Source organism: Calonectris borealis, chromosome 2 (genome assembly GCF_964195595.1).
Source record: "Calonectris borealis chromosome 2, bCalBor7.hap1.2, whole genome shotgun sequence".
Taxonomy (NCBI): domain Eukaryota; kingdom Metazoa; phylum Chordata; class Aves; order Procellariiformes; family Procellariidae; genus Calonectris; species Calonectris borealis.
The window spans coordinates 136,082,335-136,107,703 of record NC_134313.1 but is presented as its reverse complement, the minus strand read 5'-3'; the positions used below and the strand labels follow the sequence as shown (position 1 = coordinate 136,107,703).

General features: G+C 38.5%; 1 protein-coding gene across 1 annotated transcript in view; it reads left to right on the top strand.

Moving 5' to 3' along the window:
- The window catches only part of DNAH11 (dynein axonemal heavy chain 11), a 158,071-nt gene that overhangs the window by 20,167 nt on the left and 112,535 nt on the right, over positions 1–25,369 (top strand). The window contains 24 exon segments of the mRNA XM_075140860.1: positions 1,243–1,447; positions 1,450–1,574; positions 2,201–2,449; positions 2,545–2,714; positions 3,241–3,468; positions 4,914–5,052; positions 5,178–5,264; positions 5,992–6,150; positions 6,988–7,071; positions 10,064–10,222; positions 11,653–11,775; positions 12,029–12,151; positions 12,567–12,791; positions 14,081–14,159; positions 15,289–15,422; positions 16,990–17,139; positions 18,301–18,530; positions 20,719–20,872; positions 21,930–22,062; positions 22,065–22,083; positions 22,913–23,069; positions 23,187–23,332; positions 24,109–24,155; positions 24,158–24,224. Coding sequence (XP_074996961.1) covers positions 1,243–1,447; positions 1,450–1,574; positions 2,201–2,449; positions 2,545–2,714; positions 3,241–3,468; positions 4,914–5,052; positions 5,178–5,264; positions 5,992–6,150; positions 6,988–7,071; positions 10,064–10,222; positions 11,653–11,775; positions 12,029–12,151; positions 12,567–12,791; positions 14,081–14,159; positions 15,289–15,422; positions 16,990–17,139; positions 18,301–18,530; positions 20,719–20,872; positions 21,930–22,062; positions 22,065–22,083; positions 22,913–23,069; positions 23,187–23,332; positions 24,109–24,155; positions 24,158–24,224 — 3,392 coding nt within the window.

Sequence of the window (25,369 nt, the reverse complement as noted above, 5' to 3'; positions counted from 1 at the left end):
ACATCTGAAAAGGACATTAGTGCTTTTTTAAGTTGGTAGATTGGGAACGACTGGCAAGCTGCAGTCATGATAGTGCTGCTGTCTCATTTTTGTTGCTCTGAGCTATGTTGTTCCTGTGATCCCCACAGGTAAAGTAATTTCTGCAGCTGGAGAAATTGTCCTGAAATACTTTCTTGCACTAGATGTATTGTGAAATAATTTTTATTTGAAATATGAATATTGCTTCCTTATATGTGTAATTAAAAATGTACAACAGCGAATTTAATTCACCAGTTTACTTATGAATGCTAAATCAAATTATAATATCCTTAAATATGAACTGCTGCGTTACATGACTACAAGTGATATGTCGTACAGTGACTAAGTCAAAGAACTTAACTTGAATAAGACACGAATGCAGAAGCAGGGTTTTTTTGTCTCTTTGCCCCATTTTTTGCTAATTTTTGAGAGACCTGCTTCTGTGTCTACTGCAACAAATTTTTGTGTCCGTTATCAACATTAATCTTAGCATTACTATCTGAAGAGTACCTTTTAGTTCAGATTCAGACCTAATTTTATTTGTATTATTGCCTTTTATTTATACTATTGATATTTATTTAAGAAGGAGATCAAAACCTGATCTATTGGTCAGGCCTTGGAACCTATTGGTCAGGCCTTGGAACAGGCTGCCCAGGGAAGTGGTTGAGTCACCATCCCTGGAAGTATTTAAAAGACGTGTAGATGACGTGCTTAGGGACATGGTGTAGTGGGCATGGTGGTGTTGGGTTGACGGTTGGACTCAATGATCTTAGAGGTCTTTTCCAACCTTAACGATTCTATGATTCTATGGGTTTCTTTTTAATGTTTAGTTAAATATAACAAGCGTTGATACCGCAATGCAGAACAAACATGCAGAAGTGTTCTTACAAAATGTGGATATTCCATCAAAGTTGAGGTATTGTATGATAGTTTTCTGCCAACCTGTAGCCTTTTCAATGCAGGGATGCCTTCACCCTTGCACAGAGGTTTTGCTGGTGTAAACTGTGATTCCAAAGAGGTTCAGGAGTCTCCTACACTGACCAAAGTATGGTCCAGTAGCACACTGGATACAAGAAATACTAGAAAGTGTTGTTTTGCAATATACGTCAACTATATAAAAATAATGCTGAAACAAGGAAGTGTATTGAATGAAAACAAACATTAACACAATGATAAATTAAACGCTTTTTAACTGTAAGGTGGTTTGTTTGTCTGCTTATTTAGGGAAATTTAAAGCTCTTCAAAGCAGATTCCTCGTTAGCCTCTTGGAAGTTTTATATAGAGTATGTTGATGACATTGTGGTTGATAGTTTATATAACACCATAATGCATTCTTTAGACTTCTTTTTGGAGAACACAGAAGAAAATTTGAAGCCAGCTCCACTTTTCCAAGCACGACTGATCCTTAATGGCACAGAGATTCAGTTTAAACTTCTCTAGATAAAGAGGCTGGCGATGGCTTTTATGACCTAGTAGATGAACTCCTGGGTGATGTTTTCTGAATGTCTGCCCAGGTGGAAAGGGTAGCAGCACACCTGGGATCAGAACATTACCAGGTACAGCTTCTCCTCTTGTGTTTGGAAGTAATGAATCCAATTAATTGTAAGCTGCAAGAAGTTTATTTTTAGTTGCGAACTCATTTAATAGCATCAGTCTTCAAATCCTGAGCCTCATCTGTTCTCTCAGTTATGCAGTTTATAGAGGCATAGTCCCATTAATTTCTGAAGGTTTACTCGTGCTTTCACCCGCTTCTGCATCCGTGAGCAGCAGAATGAAGTTGTCCATTTTACGCAAAGCTAATTTAGATTAGCTGAATATTTGTCTCTCGGTTCCCGTGCTGTGAGCTTCCACCTTGGGTGCCATGTTAAAGTCTGTAAATCTGCACATAGTGGAAGCTTAATCTCTTGGACAAGTAAGGGAGTATCCACTAAATTACATATAGTCCATGAACAGTTCAGCTCTGAATAACTTGCAAAGGATATGCATTCAGTTTGTTTTTATGTGTTCATATAACAAAATGTAAACCCAAAATAGGAACAGCTGAGTGAATTGTAATTTTTCTTGTTAATAGGTCTCTGGGGAAAAGGGGTGAAATTCCAGTCTTCCATTTGCATGTAAATTTAACCAAATGGTATTACCATCTCAGTTACTGAAATTACAAAACTTTTCTTTTGATGCCTAGAATGATACGGACAACATGTTTGATCTGTCTGAAATCAGGCAGGAGATTATGGCGAGAGTGGCAAATGTTGCCAGCAAAGCCCTGGGGTACAGAAGATCTCTCGCTAGCTATGCGTCTCTCTGGCTGGAGGATCAGTCTGAGTTTATGAAGCAATTCCTTCTCCGTGGTCATTGTTTAGCATCCACAAAGATGCCTCTTATTGATGAAGTCTCTCAACAGCCTCCCACTATTAAACTGTTTAAAGAGCAGGCAAGAAAGCAAGTAGTCTTAGTAATGGCCTATTTAGTGGGGGGGGGGGGAAATTGGAGGAGTATATGCATTTATTTGTCTCTCTTCTGCTCTAGATTGGCATCTATGAAAATCTTTATATTCAGATAAGAGAGTTTGAAGACTCAGAAATTTTTGAAAGTTGATTTAAAGTGGATACGAAGCCTTTCAAAATGAGCTTGCTAAACACTATTAAGAAATGGAGCTGGATGTTTAAGGAATGTCTCTTGAGATTCGTCATTATTAGGTAAAATGGACTGCATGTGTGCGTGTCTACATGCACTAAAGGAATAACTATAATCTTGGGGTCTTTTAACATGTAACACTTCAATGAACTGGGTTTGCAGCTTTTTTATTTTTGTTTTCTTTCTGTTTTTTTAGTGGTTGGTTGGGGGCGGGGTTTGTGGGTTTTTTTGTTTGTTTGTTTTCCAGATATTGTACTTGCATATCCTGTTGGGTTAATTCTCAATAGTAGCACTTGCCATCGCTGGAAGTCAGGCCCAAAATGTCTTAAAATGATATAATAAAACTATATTATTTTATTTTATAAACAACTATATTTATTTTAAATACTAAATATATTTAGATAAATAAATATTATAAATAAATAAATATAAAATGTAAATAACTATAGTTATTTTATAATTAACTATATTTATTTTGTAAAACAGCTTAAGTGCCACTAGTAGTACCAGTAGGGCTTACTACATGTTTATTCACTATAGTAAGGAATGTTTGCCCTGTTCGTAATCATACCTGTCTCTCTTTGGTAGTCTGACTGACTTAGAAGAATTTATAAAAGTGACAGATGCTGGACTTCATAGGGAGCTGACCGAGGGAGATTACTGTGTGCTGGTAGAAACCATGGGCCATCTCTTGGCTGTGAAGCAGAGGCAGACAACTGCTGATGAACTCTTTGAACCTTTAAAAGAGATGGTTGCACTGTTAGAAAGCTACGGACAGAAGATGCCAGGCGAAGTTTATGCCCAGTTAGAGGTACTGTAGCAAAAGTAATATATCATGTTTACATATATGTGTATATGGTCCCGAAATAGCAGTATTTGATCTCAGTGATGCAAAATAATGCCATTCTCCTCTTTCCTCTCCTTCTCAACTGCCAGCCATAAAACCAGGTAGCTTTTCTTATGTTCTTTAAAAGACTTGTTTTATGTGAATGATGGAAAATCAGTTCAAGAAGAGATGTGTTACATCTTGTTCTGATGAGGTCTGTAGTTATTTTTTGCTTTTTTTCTCTCTTTTTTTTTTTTTCTGTTGACCAAATCATGTTCACATTCATAAGCCTCCTCCCGGGAGCTGAGCCATGTAGAAACTCTAGTGAGTGTATTTCCTATGTTGCTTCACCTTCTTAACACAGTTAACAGTAGTTTGGGGCTCTGTTCAATGATAGATACAAAAGCTGGAATTTGATGCCTGTCAGGTGATATTGGCTTTCAGGCATCCTCAGCCACTTGTTTCTGTATGTATTCTGCCCCACACCCATTCCAGCTATAATTATTTTGGGTGGCAAGTGAAATTGGGGGAATTAACTGAATTAAACAAAACTCGGTGGTAAGAATAGGTGGGAGAGCACTACAGCTGCAGTGGTCCCTGCTGACACTAAAAGAAGAGCTTATTAAGCTCTGGCTTTAAGATCAGCACCTGCATATGAGAGACCTCTCTTTGGTCTGTTTTAGGAGATGCACTACACTGTAAATAGCGTTGAATAGAATTGGGTAGAAGTTCAGCTAATGTTTTTCATCAGATAATCTAATTAGTCAAAATGAAAACTTCTCACCAGTTTCAGTGAGTTTCGAGTCCACAGTGGAATTTCTATTTTTGTGTCTGTCTGATCCAAACCAGATTGAGGGGATGACTAGGAAAGTAAATGTACGATTTTTGATGTATACCCTAAACTAGTGTTCCAGATACTGTGAAGTGACTTGGATTCAGGCTTCTCTTTCTTGTACTTTCTTTTGACACAGACAAAAAACCTGTCAAGGTATTTTTTTTCATCCTGATGAAATGGTTTTTTTCATATGGTTTACTGAATGTTTTTTCTAGCAATCTTGGGGAGATCTGTAGAATGAGAAAGCTGTTTCCAGGTCAGCTTTATATATGTGAAAATGTGTTAAAGCAGCAGCAGTGGAGCTCTCTGTTTTACTGTGTGGAAGATTCCCAACATATTTTTGAATGAAATTTTATGTGATTATACATAAAATAACTGAGTTCATTAAGTTCAAGTAGTTTATAATTACCAATAATCTATAAAATTAATTATTTTACAGTTTACAAAAAGTCTAGTAAAAGCTACAACATAGAGTATAGTTTGTGGTTAAATAAATCCTCCACTATAATTTCCTATTCATAGGCAGGTGTTGGGTTATCCTCACTGTTAATATACAATTTTACTGATGTTTTTTGCCATGTGTGATATTTTTCCTCCAAGATAATTTTACTCTTTTAAATATGAATTGCCTGAAAAATGGAATGCCGTTAAGAAGAGAGCTATGTCGGTAAAGCACAAAGTAACTTCTCTTCAGGCATCTGAGGTTGCAGTTATCAGAAGAAAATGCACTTTACTTGATGTATGTTGAATTCTGTGGTCAGTCCTTTTTTACCTCGGGGTTTTTTTGGGTTTTTTGAGGGTTTTTTTTGTTTTTTGTTATGAGAATGTGATCAATGACAGGTGTTATTACCTGTGTTTCATCAGGGGAAGCAGATGGAATTCAGAGAGAGATTTAAAAAGGAAGCTCCCTTTCAGTTTGATGTGGAAAATGCATATGCTCGTCTCGATAAGGTAATGGGGAATCTTAGAAAAACGCATTTGCTTGTAATCTTTCAGTACTAAATCTAATGATATTTTGATGTACATATTTGTAGTTTGTGGGTTGGGTTTTGGTTTTTTTTGGGGGGGATGGTTTTGTTGTTTTTTGGGGTATTTTTTGAGTGTGTGTGTTTTTTTGTTTGCGGGTTTTTTCTTGTTTTGAGTTCTGTTTTTTTTCAGGAAGCTGGTATAATTCTAGCACCACCAAATCTAGGTTTCTCTTGTTTCTCTTCCAATGCTGCATATGCTCACTGATAAAATAAAAAATTTCAGAATACTTGCTCGTATTCTTTATTCATGTTCTTTTAAAAAGGCAGCATAATGTGCTCTTGAATATAGTAGTCTAAAGTGGAAGATTTACTGGTTCTTTTTAAAACATCATGAAGGGATGTTGTTAGCATTTATACAACTTTAAAGTAAGGAGAAGTGGTTTAATACATTAAGAGATTTATTACAAGAGTATAAATTAACTGTTTTCTATGCAGCTTTTCTTTTTATGGTTCAAATGTAGAGCCCGTCGTATGCCTTTTGGGTGCTTTCAGAGGCAATGCAAACTCAACTTTTTAACTTCTTTACAATAATTGCTCCCAGCTTTTCTTACATTGAATCATACATACAGGATCTACAGATTTCACTGGCAGGTTTAGGTAAGCTCAATATACCCTATAACTGTACTTTGAGTGCTCTTTTCCTCTTCAAGGCAAATCAAGAGCTTGAGATGCTGGAAAAAGAAATGTTACTAATGCAGGAATCTGCAAAACTATTTGAAGTAGCTATTCCAGACTACAAGCAAATGAAACAATGTCGAAAAGAAGTGCGGTTGCTCAAGAAAGTTTGGGATATTAGTGTTTATATTAATGTAAGATTTTTTAAAAAATATTAATTACAAAGTTAGAATATATTTTGAATGTTATACTTTTAATTTGATCTAGAAGTGTTGTAGCTTTGATTTTAAAAAAATGTTTAAAATAATGAAGATTTTCATATTCCTTTTGTTTTTGAAATTATATTTGCTATGTTTTAGGATACCCAGAGTAAAAATATCTCTGTTCTCAAGTTAACCAATTTCAAGATAATCCCAAAGCAAACCAACCTTTGTAGTTTCATTTCGAGCTTTTTTTTAATATCAATAACTTGCTTGAATAGTTATAATCATTAAGTAAAAATTCAGAAAGCCAGAAAATTGTACATTAGAAAGCTGTAGAAGACTAGAAGCAAGAATCCAGAAAAGTCAGTGTACAGACCTGTATGAGAAATCAGCCTTGTAAAGTTCTGTTTGCCTCAAGAAGTTGTTTTTCATAGGCAAGGTTAAAAATATATGTACTAGATTTTCTTTCCATAATTGTTTGCCTAGCATTTGTATTGCCAGAAGGGGGTGCAGGGCAGTTTCTGCCACATTTCCTAGGTGCATCTGTATATTATCAGTGCATATACGTGTGTGTTTAATAGCGCAAGAAAGGTATTTATACCTATCAGAAACTGAAGTATAAAATCGTTTAAATGCTTGGGTTTGGGGTTGAATTTTGAGATTATTTTGTATTCTTTCTAGGTAGTGGTGGTGTAGGGTTGAAAAAAATAAGGTCCGAGAGCTATTGCTGGTGATGGGCTTTCCCCCTGCATCCATTTATCTGTTATATAGCAGAAGATTGTCTTTACCAAATGTTGTTGACACTTTTATCTGTACTTTCTGTTTCAGAGCAGCATTGATGATTGGGCTAAAACCCAGTGGAGACAGATTAATGTGGAACAGATGGATGTGGAGCTCGGAAGGTTTGCCAAGGCAGGTTCCATAGCTGCCTCTTTCTGCAATTTATCTGTCTCGGTGCCACCCCTTCCTCACTCTTCCCACCCACTTTGATGTTCCAGTAGATTTGTTGCTCGCATCCAAACTGAATGTTCTGGAACATGTTTTGTTTTGGGGGCTTTCCTTTAAAACTTTATTCTTCTGACTGAGTTTCCAGCCCCTGTAGAGGTACATGGTCAAACCGTGCTCTCACTTCTCTGAATTGAGGCAGTATGTGAAAGAATAAAGAGGGTGGGGTTTTATGATAGGACCCACCAGGTGAAAGTCATTATTTTTAGAGACAGGTGGAATTTGCAGAGGTTTATCTCCTCTGCCCTTAGACATAGCTCCGGAGTGATGGGAGTTGCAGCAAAGATGCTAATTTTTAGAGGGAGGGCACTTTCTTTCCTTGAAATATTTGCAAAATTTTGTTGATAGTAGCCCTGCAGAAGACAGTTCCAATAGGACAAGGGAAGTATGAAGCAAAAATAGCAAAGACCCTCATACTATTTGCAGGACACTAGAAGAATAGCTGTGGTTCATAGACAGCATAGTAGTTGAGTATGGAAGGAAGGAAGTCTTGAACCTAATGGGCATAAAGTTTCTTCTTTACATATTTGTTTCATTCAGGAATAAATAAGTTTAATTGCATGCCAATTAGTAGTGCTTGAAGAGAAGAATCAGACTTACAGCAGATGTCTTGGCTTAAACTGCTTCAAAACAACGTGACCCCATGTGTTGCCTGGCTAGCTGCTATAGTAATTCCCATAACATGCAACTCAAGTCTCGGGTTACAACAATTTAAAGGTATTTCCATTATAGACTCCATCCCTGGTCCCTTTGGACCAGACTGTAGGGTTTAACATTACAGTGAACTCCTCCCCTTGCCCCTGCTCCGGCTTGGACTCATGCACAGACTGCAGTCCCTTAGGGGTGTGCCTGCTCCAAGTGGAGCCTTACCTATGAGCCACAGACTCTCCAGGGGTGTACCTGCTGCGGCATAGACTTATCCACAGTCGCTTTGAGGTGCACTTGCTCCAGCGTGACCTTATCCGTGGGCCACAATGCCCTCAGAGATATACCTGCTCCAGAGTGGCCTTACCCACAGCCACAGTCCCTTCAGAAGTAAACCTGCTCCAGCATGGCCTTACCCGTGGCTGCAGCCCCTCCAGGGGTGTACCTGCTCTGTTGTGGGCTTATCCATGGTACCTGCTGCAGCATGGACTTATCCACAGCCACAGATGCTTTGAGGTGTACTTTCTCCAGCATGGACTTATCCTTGGGCCACAATCCCTTCAGAGGTATAGCTGCTGCAGCGTGGACATAACCATGGCCAGAGACGCTTCGAGATGTACTTTCTCTGGCATGGGCTTATTCTCTGCCACAGACACTTCGGGGCGTCCTGCTCCCACGTGGACTCATCCACAGGTCACAGTCCCTTCGACTGTGTTCACACTGGAGTTCCAGCCTGTCCAGTACAGCAGCACAGAAGCAGCAGCGATGCCCTGGCATCTGCCAGCCCAGGCGCATCCCCGTTGCTGTATCAAAATGCTCCCAGGCACAGCCCAGTAAGGTGATCAGCAGCACAGCAGGACAGCAAGCAGCGAAAGCAAAAAGCAGCCACTAACGAGCACTAGAGTCTAATACACAGTGAGGCAAGCAAGCCCCATGGCAAGCACAGGAGCCTGCCAATTAATAGCTAAACAGCAATAACAGCTATAAACTCAATCTAGCACGTTCCAATCAAAGCTGTCGTTATCTTGAACCCTTTGAGCCCCACATTGAGCGCCAAAAAGGACTGTTGTGGTTTAACCCCAGCCAGCAACTAAGCCCCACACAGCCACTCGCTCGCTCCCCCCTGGTGGGATGGGGGAGAGAATCAGAAGAGTAAAAGTGAGAAAACTCGTGGGTTGAGATAAAGACAGTTTAATAGGTAAAGCAAAAGCCGCGCACGCAAGCAAAGCAAAACAAGCAATTCATTCACCACTTCCCATCGGCAGGCAGGTGTTCAGCCATCTCCAGGAAAGCAGGGCTCCATCACACGTAACAGTTATTTGGGAAGACAATCGCCATCACTCCGAATGTCCCCCCCCTTCCTTCTTCTTCCCCCAGCTTCATATGCTGAGCATGACGTCATATGGTATGGAATACCCCATTGGCCAGTTGGGCCAGCTGTCCCAGCTGTGCCCCCTCCCAGCCTCTTGTGCACTTGGCAGAGCATGGGAAGCTGAAAAGTCCTTGACTAGTGTAAACACTACTTAGCAACAACTAAAACATCAGTGTGTTATCAGCATTATTCTCATACTAAATCCAAAACACAGCACTATACCAGCTACTGGGAAGAAAATTAACTCTATCCCAGCTGAAACCAGGACACTTCACTTACCCCTTTATGATACCAGGGTGATAGGGGTGGTAAAAGCGAGGAGAGAGTTGATAATTGCATTCCTCTTCTCCTTTTGCATCATTCACTGTGGCACATATGCCAGGTCATGGAACAGAGAAGATGCTGATCACTGTCCGTGAGCTGATCACTTGCGTCATGTTCAGCACGCTCCGGTCTGCATATGAGTCTCCCTTAGCCCCCTGGTGGTTTTGAATATATTAAATTTATGGATAGTTTTATCTCCAGTGAAATAATTAATAAGAAAATTAGACTTAAATCATCAGGGCTGTGATGAAGTAAATGGCTCTGATCCAACTATAATCATAAAATCACTGTGTATATGCAGTGTTAATACAGTTCCATTACTATAAGTGACATACTGGAAAGTACATTTCCAGAGCCCTTGCTTTATCTGCCACATAAACCAATGACCCCAATCAAATCTTCCCGAGACTTGTGCTAGCTACAACCATCCCACACATCCGCGTATGAAATGGGAAAGTAGAGTTTTCTGACAAACCGCCTAAATTTTTCTTAAAGCTATCAACGAGATGCCTGTTAATGACAAGTAATTATTGCAATTATTTTAATCTTATTCCTTAGGAAATGCGGTCTTTGGATAAAGAAGTTCATTCCTGGAATGTATACAGGGGCTTGGAGTTAAAGGTGAAGAATCTGATGTCATCACTGAGGACAATACTGGAGTTGCAAAATCCTGCAATCCGAGAGAGACACTGGTACCAGCTCATGAATGTGATGGGAGTAAGTATTCAGCCAAAGAGACCCCCGTGATGGTCTTTCCTGCTTTACCCATAGATGCAGCAGTACTGTCAGGCATGTGGTAGAGCCACTGCTGCCAACTATTCAACATATAAGTGGAGCAGAGATTTAGGTTTCAGACTGAGGCATCTCGTGGGTTGAGAAGTGAATTTGTGGTCTCTGCTCAGGCAAAAGGACCCAATCCTCTGAAGGCAGACATGCCTTGCTAAATTAGAGGGTTCTTCCATACCTGGCTGTCTCCCTGCTGAGCCTGAAAATAGCACTAAGCTTGAAAGGTTCTCTGTCTTGTCTGGGACAGGGGAATACTTCCCAGTAATAATTTCTATGAAATATTTATAAGAAAACCAAACAATGTGGCTAGAAACTTTCCTGGACAGCAAAAGAGAATGTTTCTTAATAGTGAACAGAGGAGATGATGGGCAGAGGGAAATGGAAGGTAGGGAAAGAAAGGCCACGTGAAATATCAGCCTATAGTAAATTTTTTAAGAATTAGTGCATAAGGAGACTGTTGACCTGACAGTAGATAGGGAGGGGAAAAAAAAAAGAGAGCGGTGTCAGAAGGGGGAGAGATGTATACATTTTACCCAACTGTTGATCATATAGCTGGAAAACCAAAGAAGTTTGTATGAACAAAAAAAAAAAAAGTTACTTCAGCTTCTCAAAATGAATCCCAGTGGTTTTGGTTCCTAGGGTATAACATGGACTAGTTGTTGGTTTTCAAAATTTGAATAAAATTTTTTAACCATTTTGAAAAAAAGTGAAGTTCCATTTTCAATCATGTTTAAAATGAAGAAAACTGGAAAGCTGAAAAAAAAACACAGAAGAGAGTGACTATAACAAAATGTTTCTATTCCAATATACCAAGCATTTTTCACGTACAGTTTTAATAAGAGCACATTTTAACTTATTTTTAATGCAGAAAGCTCCTAAACAGGCCTAGCACAAAATTGTTGTGATTTTTTCATTTTTTTGGTAAAAAAAAGAGGATCGACTGTCATAAGTCTTTTCAAAGCCTCGATTAGAAATTTAATTTTTTTTTTAAGTGATATCTTACAAAGCAGTAACAAAATATGGCAAATATCCCCACCAAGATTTCTAGTGTGTAAATACTGTGTCTGTAGCTTACATCAACTTCAATGGCAGCTGTGCAAATTAACTTGCCTTTTAGTGTTATGATACACAATATGTCACAGTACAAGACAAAAAAAAATACAGTAACAGTATCAAGAAATATTTCATCTAGGCTGATTAAGTTCACAATTTTGGTGCAAATCTGAAAGTATATCCAGTATCTAGAGTGCGTATAACTTATTTCATCGTTTTTTACTTGGATTCCATTTGAACACTTTGTTATATACTTATGTCTGATTTTTCTTATTCATTTACTTATTTTGCTCTCTGCTGCTTTATAGGTCAGGCTTTTACTAGCAGAAGATACTACCTTGACAGACCTTCTGGGACTCCAGCTTCATAAAGTAGAAGATGAAGTCCAAAGTATAGTTGACAACGCTGTGAAAGAGTTGGGTACTGAAAAGGTGAGAGGTGCCCATTTTTTCCTTCCGTTTTTGCATTTGATTAAGTTTTGTTTCAAGAAATTAATGATAGAAGTGAATATTTTCATGTGACTTACCTAGTGAGCAAAATTCACAGCCTAGTGAAACTAAATTCTTGTCTGTGGTGTAGTTTACCATCACTGTGAATGAAATATAATTTTATTAAAGTTCTCAACTCAAAATATTAAATGTGATATGTATAGACACATGTTATTACCTCTCTTCTTGTTCCCAGATTTTGGCAGAAATCAGCCAAACATGGACTGCCATGGAATTTTCTTAGGAAGAGCATCACAGGAACGAAGCTCCTTTATTAAAGTCAGATGAACAGCTGCTTGAAACTTTAGATAACAATCAAGTAAGGATTTAATTAATAGAAATACTATTAGTATATCAATATTATTCACTCCCTTGATAACTTGGTTAATTAAGACTTTTTTCCTGAATCTTTATTGCAGAGAGTTATGTTTCCTCCAGATGTTAGTCCTGGGAAACGATATGTATGCTATGTAACTATATATATTCTAAAAAATTGCCTGTCTCCATGTAGGATTTAACAAAATTACAGCTTTCTAAGCTTATATTTTCTTAGGTTTTTTTTTTTAATAATTTTATAATATGCTGTCCATTTGCAGTGTTTACGGATGTCTTCTGTTATGATATACAATAATAACAAGTTATAGGAGAATTTGTTAACTCTTATTAGCTCTAGTTCCTCTGTTTGATAAATTATTTTGATTAGTGCAGTTTTTCGCTGTTTTTTGTTTTTCTAGGTTCAGCTGCAAACGATTCTGAAAAGTGAATATGTGGTATATTTAATTGAACAAGTGAAAGGTTGGCAAAATAAATTAAACATGGCAGATTCTGTCATTTCCATTTGGATGGAAGTTCGGTGCACGTGGCCTCATCTAGAAAGTATTTTCACTAGCTCTGAAGATATCAGAAGCCAGCTGCCTGAAGATGCAAACAGATTTGATTAAATCAACAGAGACTTCAAAGTTAGTAGAGTTAGTGTTTTATGTCCATTTATATCTTGCATTTGAATTGAGTGGGTGATTAAATAGATTTTTTTTTTTTTAAATAATACCATATTGACAGTTTAATTTGTGTATTTCTTCGATAGGCTTGTTTCTACCGCACTGAATTAACATTATTACAAGAGTCTCAGGCTTACTTGGGAGAATATCAGAATTTGCATTCTTTATTATTAAAAACAAAGTAATTATTTGCCTTGTTTTCCTTTCGCATGGACTGGCAGCTGCTGGTTGACACATTGTCACAAATCATGGTTTGTGACAAAGTTCTGCAGGTCATTCCTTCATGACTTTAATCTTCTTTTATTTACTCTTTGTTAGCTTTTTAACCTCCTGGAGTTGTATAGAGATAGAAGATACTTCTGAGTTACAGAAATCCCTTCTGCCAAACTCAATATCATTTAGGACAATGATAGCTGAAATACAATTTTATGGTCTATTATTTATTATTGGCCAAAGGTAATTACAGCAATCAACCTAAACATTTGAACTTATGCAAAATATCGTGCCTTAATTGTTCATTCTGACAAAAAAAAAGTCACTGAACCCTTGCTTAGTAAAGAGAATAACTTGTGTGTTATCAATATACCTATAATTCAATCCACATATGCTAGGGAAAGTTCTCATTATGTACTATTCTGAAAAGCTAAGATATGATAATGTTCTACAGGGAGGTTCTACGTTTAAAATTCCAATACATTTCTAACTGTTTAAATCTGCAATTTAAACAGTGTGGGCAGCAACATGGCTAACTATATGCCAAAAAAAAAAAAAAATCTCTACATTCACACCTTTGTACGAGTTGAGAACCCTGTTAAGAACAATGAAATTATTCATGCCGTTTAACATGCATAAGTTTCTTCATGGTGCATGTTGAAAAAGGCACTGGGCTTACACGCATGAGCAGAATTATTGTACAAGTTAATGCTTCTGTTACGATCTGTCATTTTTATCTTGTTAGAAGAGTTCTAACAGTATAACCAGTGGTGTTTGCTTTCCTCCAGAACAGTTCTCTCAGTTCATTTTACATTTCCTTCATGTTCAGTCTAAACACTGTCAAAACAGGTGTTTATGGATTTTTTTTTTTCTTTTGCCATTTAAGAAATAGAACCTAAAACAAGCTCATGAGGTGCCTTCTTCCGGCTCTTTTTCCCAGTGCTTTTCTTGTCCCAGTATAGTAAACAGTATGAAGTAGAAAAAAAATCTGAGGGGAATTCCTCACGTTGCAATAACTTCCTCGCACTTCTCTACAGGAGTTGGTGACTGACATAGCAAATACAAAAAATGTGATGGAAGCTATGACCAAGCCAAATTTGAAGCTTTGCGGCACAGGTAAAATTGCCAGTATGATTATGAATTGTTCTAAAGTGTAGTAATGGAACAGCCAGGAAAGAAGAGATGTCAGGTCACGTTTGCTTTTTGTACAGGTGTGAGATGATCTGATGATAGTATTTTGTCATTTGTTTCTATTTGACATACTGGATTTTTACTGCTTTTTATATGATCAATTACATTTGAGGCATTGGTTCATTATTTATGGATTGCATGATGTAAAAATTGTCAAAGGTCTTCAAAAATATGCTCCATTTCAATTTTCTCCCCATCCACAACCTGGGAGCTGGGAGTCTTTCTTTCATGCTTACAGCAGGAGATAGAGGATTGTGTACAGCAAAGGTCCTCCTTCAACACAAAGGTATGCCTTGAACTTCCCACTGACGTTCACTCTTCCTACCTGTAGAGGCAGTGATGTTTGGAGCCTCAGCCCGTCTCTCCTTGCAGGAAAAAGTTGCAATAGGAAGTTAAAAAAATCAAAACACAAACCTGTTTTTTGAGATGGCACTTTTGTTATTATGAGAGATACCGAGCTAATAGCTAAAGTGCATCAGTCACACGTAAATAAATGTGTTTTTTTCCTCTCCAGATAGGCATGAGTATTTTGATTCTTAATACTTTTTGTGTCAATACCAACATGTGTTTTCCTGTTTGTTATCCTTCATCCATAAAAGAAAATGTGTGCATCTTAAGAAAAGTGGTTAATTTGCTCCCCCATTAGACTGGTTCTTAGCTGTTTGGGGGTTTTTTGTTTTGTTTTGTTTTTTAATTTATCTGCAAATAACTGCCCTGTTAAGTAAGAAATTTTGTTCTTGTCCCTTACTTTCTAAGGCTGGACTCTGCAAGGTTGAAGGGGAGTTTCTGCTTAACCATTTTCTGGCACCATTCCGTTCTCTTGGGTTCCTTGGTCTGTATGAGTAAAAAAAGCGTGTTCTGTATCAGTTTCTGGAAAGGAAATGTGTAAGGTTTGCCACCTTAATAAATACAGGTGTATTCATCATTATTATTTTAAATCAAAAGTGGATTGTATTGTTCTGTTTTACTTTTTGGTCTGATTTCTTCCTTAACTGGGAGGGAATTCTTGGCTTTAGGGTGACTAAGGGCATGTAATGTTAAAATCTCTCTGTTCTTTTCAGACTTTCTCTTTGTGAAAAAGCTCTGGCTGAATAGTTAGAAACCAAGCGCATAGCTTTTCCTCGCTTCTATTTTGTTTCTTCAGCAGACTTGCTAGACATCCTTTCAAAAGGAACACAGCCAAAACAGGTGAACCTCCTTGCATAATATTGTACTTAATTTTGTCTACAGAAAGACAAGTTTTCCAGCTAACCATGTGAGGAGATAGTATGGTAGAACTGCACCTTAGTTTCTGAGTGTTAATTTACTTTACGAATAGAACACTTTGTGTAAACAAGATAGTAAGCATTTCCCCCCAGCTAGGTGTTCGGCAAGGAAAGATGATACCATCCTGCTCAGAAGTGTTATAAATCCTGTGCTGTCTCTTGCTGGAAATCTAGCTATGTGCAATTTGCATTTATTTGGATGTTTGGATTGTAGGTTTGCGGGAATTAGAAATGGAAAAGGTCAATGAGATCGTCAAATCTATTCTGCTTCTGGTGCTGATTGATCAAATTTCAGGCACGCTATGCAGAGTGATGATAACTAAGACTGAAAGATCTATGGTCTCTGTTAGGCTGTTTCTGACTGAGCTGCTGACAATTGTACGAGGAATGTTTTTGTAGCTATCCTTCTGTTTTCCTCCCTTGAACAATAATCTGCTAGGTTTTGTGACACTTTGAGACCAATTTGGATAAGAGCACAGGCACTTTGATGTATTTCAGAAGCTTTATACTATGTTATCTACATGCCAGATGATACTCCTGGCCTTGGTGACTATCCAGCCATGGCCATTAATTCTCTGAGTGCTAGAGTTATTGGTGTGTCTCAGGCAAAGCCTTTTTAGATGCGATGTGACATCTAACAGGAGAACTGTTACTTTCCAAGAGGATGAAGGGCTTGAGGCTTGAACACTGAGCCTCTTCAAACATGATGGCATAGCTCATAGCTTCTTTACATAACTAAGTCTCAGTGACTTGTATCATCCGCTCATTGCTCTGCAATATAAGAAGAGCAACCAAACAAATCTTCTGTTCTAGTTATCAGGCATAGAGCATGCTGGTGTGTAGACAGTGATCTTCAAACTCCACGGTCTTTGGAGAGGTGCGTAGTTACACAAGGCATTTAGACCTGAATCGACAATTTGTGAAATAAGCACTAGCCATAATTAATAACAATTTCAAGACTTTGCAGTTTTATATTAAGCTATCTTTGTCCTTCAGGTTCTTCTGATGACTGACAATAGTGTAATTAACCCCAGCTTTTCCCATAAAATCCTCCTGTGTAGTGATCGTGCAACAGACAGTCAGCGTCACCGTGTCAGTCTGCGCCACCAGGGAAATCAGAAGTACTCTTATTATTTATTCAATTGACATAAGTGTTCTAATACTATGGAAAAAAATGGTTTATATTTTTTTTATTGTCTTTAAAACTTAAGGATGAAATGTTGATTAATCAACATCTTACTTGCTAAGATCAATTGAAGCCCTATGCGCTGAAAGCATTAGAATAAGAAACACAATTGTAAGATTAGTGCAAGGACTTCATGTTATCCAGTTAGTTGGTAAAAACTGTGTTAAATTTTGCTGGACCACAAAGTCTTATTCTGTGTAGCAAATGGTAGCGTGGTAGTCATCCACTTTAATAGAAATATGCATTAATGTAGTGTGATTGACACAAATTTAAGGTAAATGGTTTCCTTATATGTCTGGTGCAGGTGGCTCATCATCTTACCAAACTTTTTGACAACATGGCTGATCTTAAGTTTCAAGAGAATATAAAGGAATCTGTATATACTGCCCTTGGAATGTACAGCAGAGAAAAGGAGTCTGTTCCGTTCTATGACGGGTGTGGATGCAGTGGTCAGGTATGTTGAGTCATGTGAAATTTCCTTTACAGATTTTGCCCTTTTTGGGATATAGATTAAATAGACACTTTCAGTGACATGAAATGCTGCTTTAAGAATGTGAATTTAGGAAAAAAAACCCCAACAAACCCTTACAACTATTTTTTCCAAATTTCAAAACATTTTGTGGCCCAAAACTGTGTAATAAACTAATAATGTAATAAATTGTCTAGCTGCCCCTTGTATGTAAGTTTTTGCTTTTTTTCTTTTTTTTTAAGAAGTGCAGAGAGTTAAGTGTTTAGGAGCAATGAAAAAGAAAAAAAAATGTACTAAAAGCCACAGAACTGATGAAGCCTATGGTTGAGTGTTGCATTTCTCATACTTCCTCTCTTCTTCTGCCCTTTTATTTCATCTTCCATTATACTTTCAGATCCCCTCCTCTCTTATCCTTTAGCACACACCTCTCCAGACCTCCAGCTCTCCCCCGTGTCCCCTATCAGCTGAACAGGGTTGTAGCTGTTTTTGAGCCTCGTATTTGCTAATTGGCCAGCCAGTATGTGTGCTAACTGGGTAGTGGTAGGTCAAAAAGAACAGATCAGCAGCTTCTGAGACAATAACGTATTGTTCTCAGAACAGTGCTGAATGGATAAGCATTCACATTGCATAAAATCAGTGTTGCATGTGGTTCTAATGATTGATTGTCTCAGCAGGGAGGCCCCAGACTGAATGGACAAATATATGCAGCTTGCCTCTTAGAGATAGTTTCTCCAAGATACAGCTACGTTTGAGTGCATAGAGACATAGGAAAGACTGTATTGTCTTTGTTTACACTGTGTCTGTGAACAGAAAAACTTCAGACTTTTGTATTTGGAGCTCTAAGACTGTATCTAGTCTTCAAGTATGCCTCTGTGCTCAAGTCAAATGGATATGTAAAACAAAAAAATGTCTGGTATCTCAGTAATTGGGAAGGGCTCCTCTGAGCTAAATCCTACCGAAGAGGCAGCAGGAGAGAGAAAATGGAAGAAAAAAACCCATTCTCATTTCAAGTTTGTAAAGAATGTTGATGCAAAAAAAACCCTTTGCAAAGATTAGTGAGATGAGCTTCCTATATTGTTAGTATAAAATGTACCATTTATGTTACTTGCATAAATTTATGCATGTTTGGGTTTTTTTCTTCAAAAGGTAGAGTCTTGGTTGCAATACCTTGAGGAAACTGCACACAAAACGGCGCACCTCCACATCATGGAGGCAATACTGGCTCATGAAGAGAAGCAGAGAGAACAGTGGGCCTTTGACTACCCAGCCCAGGTTGCACTTGCTGGTTCACAAATCTGGTGGGTTTCAGATGTTGAAATGGCATTCAGTAGGCTGGAAGAGGGCTTGGCATCAGCCCTGAAGGATTGCCACAAGAGGTATGGATATCTTCTTTCTGTTTAATTCAGTTGAAAATAAGTACAGTGTGAAAATGGTCTCATAAAAAGAGAGGAGTGGCATATCTAGTAATTTCAGCCCTCTAGTAAAGTAACTGCTATTAGCGCCTACTGAAAAAAGAAAAACACCTTTTGCTTCCATTTCTGTTATCTCATGGGCATTGTTATCACATCTTAATTACTGGGATTTCTGTAGGGTTATTCTGAACTGAGATGAAAGGTGAAAGCAAAGATACTGCCAAACATCAACCACAATGGTGTGACAAGAACAGAGCATGCAACCAGTACATATACAAATACTAAACACATGTATTTGTGTAGGGGAGCCAAAACTGTTAGTTTTATTTGTGTCAAACCAAACAGTTTACTTCTAATACTATTAGTTTTAGTCCCACTTCTGAAGGGTACCGTCTGCAGTTTGATTTTTTGCTTCGCCCTTGTTTACCTCCAGCTTCTTTTGAATGTTTTTGTCCTGGTGTGAGTATTGTTTCTCTTTGTGAAAACTTGGTTCTTTTCCAACCTAGAAAATCTGCCGAAGGGAAACACGAAATAGGAAAGAGACTTTTAAGGGGGAGGAAATCTGGTAGAGGTGTCTAAAATTATCCCTGTAATAGAGAAGGTGGATAAAGATTAATCTTTGTTTCCCATTTCTCATAATACAAGAGCTAATAGGCACTACCTGAAGCTATTAGGTAGCAGACTTTAAACAAAAGAAATACTTTCAGACAGTGTACAGTTTAAAATATGGAACTTTTGGCTACAGATTGATGGAAGTATAAAAATGGTCAAAGGAAAGATTAGCCACATTTCAGTCCAGTTCATGGCTATTAAGTATGATAATAAAATAGGTAGCGTAGTTTTGGGGGTTTGGGTTTGTTGGTTTGGGGTTTTTTTGTTTGTTTAGTAATTTCTGGCTGTGGCAAATTATGGCATATGTTCCCAGGATATCCTTCTGGACTTGTTTTTTGTGTTGCTTTTGGGTTTTTTAAAACAATCTCTGCTAGCTTCTGTAAAAGGCAGAGACAGATCCACGATGAACCTCTATGTGATCCAGGCAGCCTATGTTTCTGTGGTCACTTTGCAAGTAGAGCAGACCACTGTCCCATGCTGTTGCTGCTTCCTGAACCTGTGGTGGGGACTTTGGAGTGGTTCTGCTGTAAAAAGAGTGGACAAGGAAAGATCATCTGAGCCTCTCTGCAGATGGCAGCTCACTGCCATAACGAAGTGGAGCTTTGGGCATGTTTAAAGGAAGATGCCAGAAATATTTCAGGATGCTAGACAATTTCATTCAGAATGTTGCTATTGATATCTCCTTTATAATACAGAAAGAATAGGGAGCCCAGTGAAATTACCTTCTGGTTTTATTTTTGTAAGCATTTTCAAAATCTGTTATGGGTTTAGACTGTGATTCTCAAATAATTTGTTTGCATGGAGTATTACCTTCTGGGCCTTTAACTCTGTCTCAGTTAAAACAGCACCAGTAGGTGTTTTTGTATATTATATAAAAATAATACAGAAAGTGTAGTGTCTCACTAATTCACCACCCGTTTTTAAAGCCAGAGTTTTAAAACATGTACAAGCATAGTTCCGTCTCACACTAGCTACCCAATAAGTGATATCTTTCTAATAAAGCTACATTTGCCTCCTTAGAATTACATGCAGTAGCTGTGTATGTTTTTTGTTCCTATTAATAGGAAATCTGAAAAATTCCATTGCGTCTTTCTACTATGTAAATCTGTATAATCATTCATATCACACTTTGTGATCTTCCCTTCGTTGCTTTTAAAACGTAAGTCACTGATCTTTCCTAAAGTCTATTTTCAAACAGTTTGCCAATAAATGTTCTCATGCAATTAGTACAATTTTTGTGGAGTCTGGTGCATATCTCTGTGGAGATTGTAACCACAAAGTTTACGACTCAACTTCATGCACATGTTCTTATCCATCCGTTCATCCTACCCTGCCTAGTTGACCACCTTCAGTATTTGTGCTCATCTGGATTGTCATTGTTTTGGAGGTGGTTCAAATGTCTGTTTAAACCATCTCATGTTTAATATCAGTAAATTTGTACATTCAAGACATATTTTGTGGGGATTTAATTAATGATGTAGGCAGACCTAATTTCTAGTGGCAATAATGGTAAATGGTACTGGGATCCATCTGGTCTTAGAGGGTTACCTAAATCTTTTCAGGTCACTCAGCTAAATGCTTTTATTACCATGCTGCTTGGAGAACTTTCCTTGGGTGATCACCAGAAAATCATGACCATTTCCACCATAGATGTTCACGCTAGAGATGTTGTAGCAAATCTTGTAACTCAGAAGGTATGTGTTTGGATCGGCTGTATTTTACATGCACAGTTTTAGTGGTTTTGACAGGAATTAATAGTACTTAAGCTAAGTTTGGGTCTGGATCTGCATGGCGGCACCAGGACGGTTGAGGTGGAGTAGGTATAATCATGAAGACAGCCTGCTTCAGACCTTCAGGCCGGCGTTTTTACGGGCTACTGCCTTCTAAATTTAAAATTTTCCTGAATAAAAGTCAGGTGTCAACTTTTACCCTACTTCTGGGAACTGTTCAAACTTTTAGTAGGTTTTCTGTGAGCAGCAAGATATTTCCTTTACATTTCAGATCACAAAACTGAGTGCAGACAATCCTTGGGCAATCTGAGTGTTTTTTCCAGATGTCTTTAGTTATTCTGCTTTTAATTATTCCATCTTCAATCGTTCACAGTGTGTTTTGCTCTCCTTTTAGAGGCATACATCTGCATCTCTAGAGCAAGGCACTCCTCTCCTGTGGTGACTCTTTATAAGTGCATGCAATTACAATTTTGAGCATTTATTTAAACCCGAGCGCTCGCCCTATGTATAACTTTGTTCAGGTAAAACTAAGGTGGCTGGCACATGTGGCTGGTTTGAATGCACAAAACATTTCACTGGATGGGTTTTGAAATAGGAAAGATTTCCCTTTTTACTTCTGACCTCCTGAGCCTCAGAAGTAAAATGGGTTTTTAAGATGGCATTAATACAAGAAGGAACAACGCTTGAGGAGTAAAATGAAACTCCTTCTGGTCAGAGTAATGTCTGCTCCCACGCAAAGACTGCGTTGTTTGTAAGGAGAGGTCTTGGCTTAAGAAGTGGCAATGTGTTCTGCTGTAATAGCTCTATTAAAAAGATCTTATATTACAGTTGCATCTGTATAAAAGCACAAATGCCTTGAGGTGCATCTAATCCTTTATAATTGGTTGTTGTAGTTATTAGTCATAAATGGCTAGGAATGAGGTGTGAGACCTGCTGATGACAGCTGTAGCTTTGTGACGGGTCTCATTTCTTTCATCTGAAGAGCTCCTACCTGGCATAAGGCTCTGCAACGGCTTTTTAGGTCACCAGTTCCCAAGCTTTTGCTTGGCTGTCACAGCTACGCCATAGATGGGATGACGCCCAGAAACACTGTTTTGCCAACATTTGCGATGCTCAGTTTCAGTACTTTTATGAGTACTTGGGAAATACCCCTCGGCTACACCTTTGACTGACAGGTAATGACTGTTACTAATAACAGGGTTTGCTTTATCTGTTTCACTGAGTAAAAAGTTAAATGTTTCTTAGAAGTTTAGTGTTCTTTCATACCTCGTATGTATTTTATAAGGTTATTAAGACACAATATCTTTGAGCATGTGTGAGCATGTAGGTGTGCATACTTAAGTAATGGTACGATTTTAATGTCCATTATTTTTAAAATAACTGAAATATTTCTTGCATAACTTAATGTATATATTCAGTGTCTAGTCTGAAGGAGAATCTGAGTGGATCTATACCAAGGTTAATCAGGAGTTTTCAGCAAAAGAATTATTTTTTTTTTCCTATGTTAAAGTCCAAACCAGTGCTTTTTTTCACACCACATACAATGAAGCTTTTTTTCTGGAAATGCTTTGGCTCCAGAATGGAATTTCTTGTCAAAATCGGTGATGCAAAAAGATGCACCCAACAATCCTGGCTGACTTAGTGCTTACGACCCTCAGTTTGGGGGGGGACAATTTTGGGGCTCAAGTCTTTGAAATAGGCAAAGTGGCAACTACAGCCTCCTGTTTCCCGTCCTGTGTGACCACTGATAGGATATTCCTTCTTGCTAAAAAATGTTGAAGTGGTTGATTTTCATATCTAAAATAAGCATTTTCCAAGTAGTGCCACATTATGGTTTTACATGACCATGAAAGAGGTACGTTTGTGGTTTAGGATATTAAATTAAAATGAGAAAGTGGACTCAATAAATCGCCCATGAAACATAAGGTTTGGGGAAAAAAAACCCCAAACTCCCAACATTTAGATGTTCCTTGCATTGCTAACAATCACTTCTCTTATGTTAAGGTGTTACGTTACTCTAACACAGTCTCTCCACGTAACAATGAGAGGTGCTCCTGCAGGATCAGCCGGCACAGGTAAAACAGAGACCACCAAAGATCTAGGCCGTGCCCTTGGTGTGATGGTGTACGTCTTCAACTGTTCTGAGCACATGGATTGCAAGGTGAGATGTTCTGCTAAGCAGTACGGAAACTGTTGTTTAGTTTCTTTTTCATATGAAGTACATTGGAAATTGTTGCTTTCAAGAAAAAGATGTTAAATCTTTCACTTTTTATTTTAGTCTATAGGGAATATCTATAAAGGTTTGGTCTAGACAGGAGCTTGGGGATGCTTTGATTAATTCAATCGCATCTCAGTAGAAGTTCTGTCAGTGGTGGCAGCACAAGTGAAGACTATCCACGATGCAATTAGGAACAAGAAAAAGAAGTGAGTATTTTAGCAGTGCTGCTTTATTGTCCTTTGCAGGCTATAAATACTGAACCAGTAAAATCTCCTTCCAAAGTTCCTCTGAAGCCCTTTGTAAATGCAGTGAGGGAGTAGATGGTAACACTAAATCACCTGTGTAATATACTACCTTAAAATAAGTTTCTCTTCAAAATGTAGCCATAAATGTGAGTGAACTCCTGGCCTTATAGGAATCCAATTGAAACTCTGGTCCTGTTCACGTCCCACCATGTGAAATCATTGCATCATATGGGTGAGAAGTTTGGCGGGATTCACTTTGCAAGAAGTCTCAGGGGTTCCAGGGTTTCCCAGTGCTTTTGAGACATGCCTTGTGTTTCCACTGTCCCATGTTCTCCTTCCTCTGCTTCCTTTACTCAGTGCTGTCTCCTGGCCTTTTCAAACCCACCGCATCCCTACCAGTCTCATTTATTTTACGTGTTTCAAAAGATAATTCCTCCTAGAGACATACTTCAGCCATATACAATCTTTGTTGCTCTGACAGTCCAGTCTTTTCCTTCCAAATTCAGTGCTGGCCAGAGGAGCCATAGGTTACTAAAAGCTGGTGCCTACCAAGGAGATGCCTCTGTTTGTTCAGCTCTAATAAACTTTCCTAGGCATTTGCTTTTGGCCATTGTGAGAGACGGGATCCAGGCCCAGATGCACCTTTGTCATCTGACCCCTGATGGCTGGCTTTGTATGATGCAGTTCTTTACATCTAACCCACCCGTAAAATTTTTGTGTTATCTTTCTTATAACAGATTTTTATTCCTTGGTGAAAACATTACATTGAAGTCATCAGTTGCGATATTATTACCATGAACCCAGGATATGCAGGTTGGACAGAACTACTTGAAAACCTCAAAGCTCTGTTCGGGCAAGTATGCTATAGTGTACTTTTATGGTATACTAGTATATCAAGTCTACATTTAGAGTGCATATCCCACCTAATGTTACTAGCCTTGGTTTGCAGTGAAGTGCAATTTCTGTTTACTTCAGAATTTCTGTGAAAAAAATCAGTATTCATGTTGTGCCTGGCTGTACACTGTAATGACAAGGGAAATTAAATGTATATCTTGCCTTTTTTAAAAAATCTACTTAAAATTTTAAAGGTACCTGTGACACATGGGATGTACCTAAATACATGCAAGAATATTCGCTGTTTTGTGGTAAATAGGAATCCTCACAGCTGGCTACCTAGTAAAATTTCCATTTGAAAAGTGTCTAGCTATCACATTGTCGTGGTTTAACCCAGCCAGCAACTAAGCCCCACAGAGCCGCTTGGTCACTCCCCCCTGGTGGGATGTGGGACAGAATCAGAAGAGTAAAAGTGAGAAAACTCGTGGGTCGAGATAAAGACAGTTTAATAGGTAAAGCAAAAGCCGCGCACGCAAGCAAAGCGAAACAAGGAATTCATTCTCTACTCCCCGTCGGCAGGCGGGTGTTCAGCCATCTCCAGGAAAGCAGGGCTCCATCACGCGTAACGGTTACTTGGGAAGACAAACGCCATCACTCCAAATGTCCCCCCCTTCCTTCTTCTTCCCCCAGCTTTATATGCTGAGCATGACGTCATATGGTATGGAATATCCCTTTGGTCAGTTGGGGTCAGCTGTCCCAGCCGTGTCCCCTCCCCACTTCTTGTGCACCCCCAGCCTGCTCGCTGGTGGGGTGGGGTGGGGTGAGAAGCAGAAAAGGCCTTGACTCTGTGTAAGCCCTGCTCAGCGGTAACGAAGACATCCCTGTGTTATCAACACTGTTTCCAGCACAAATCCAAAACACAGCCCCGTATTAGCTACTGTGAAGAAAACTAACTCTACCCCAGCCAGAAGCAGCACACACATTCTTCCATGGATGTAGGCATGCAAGCGATCATAGATGTTTCATAACTACCAGCTGAAAATGAAGCCGCATACTCTTACCTGGCAAGATATTGAATATGTGATTGTTGAGAAACTGCGAAAGGTATAGTGCACAGCAAAAAAATTCATATGCTTTTGAACACTGTAGGACAGCCCATTATCT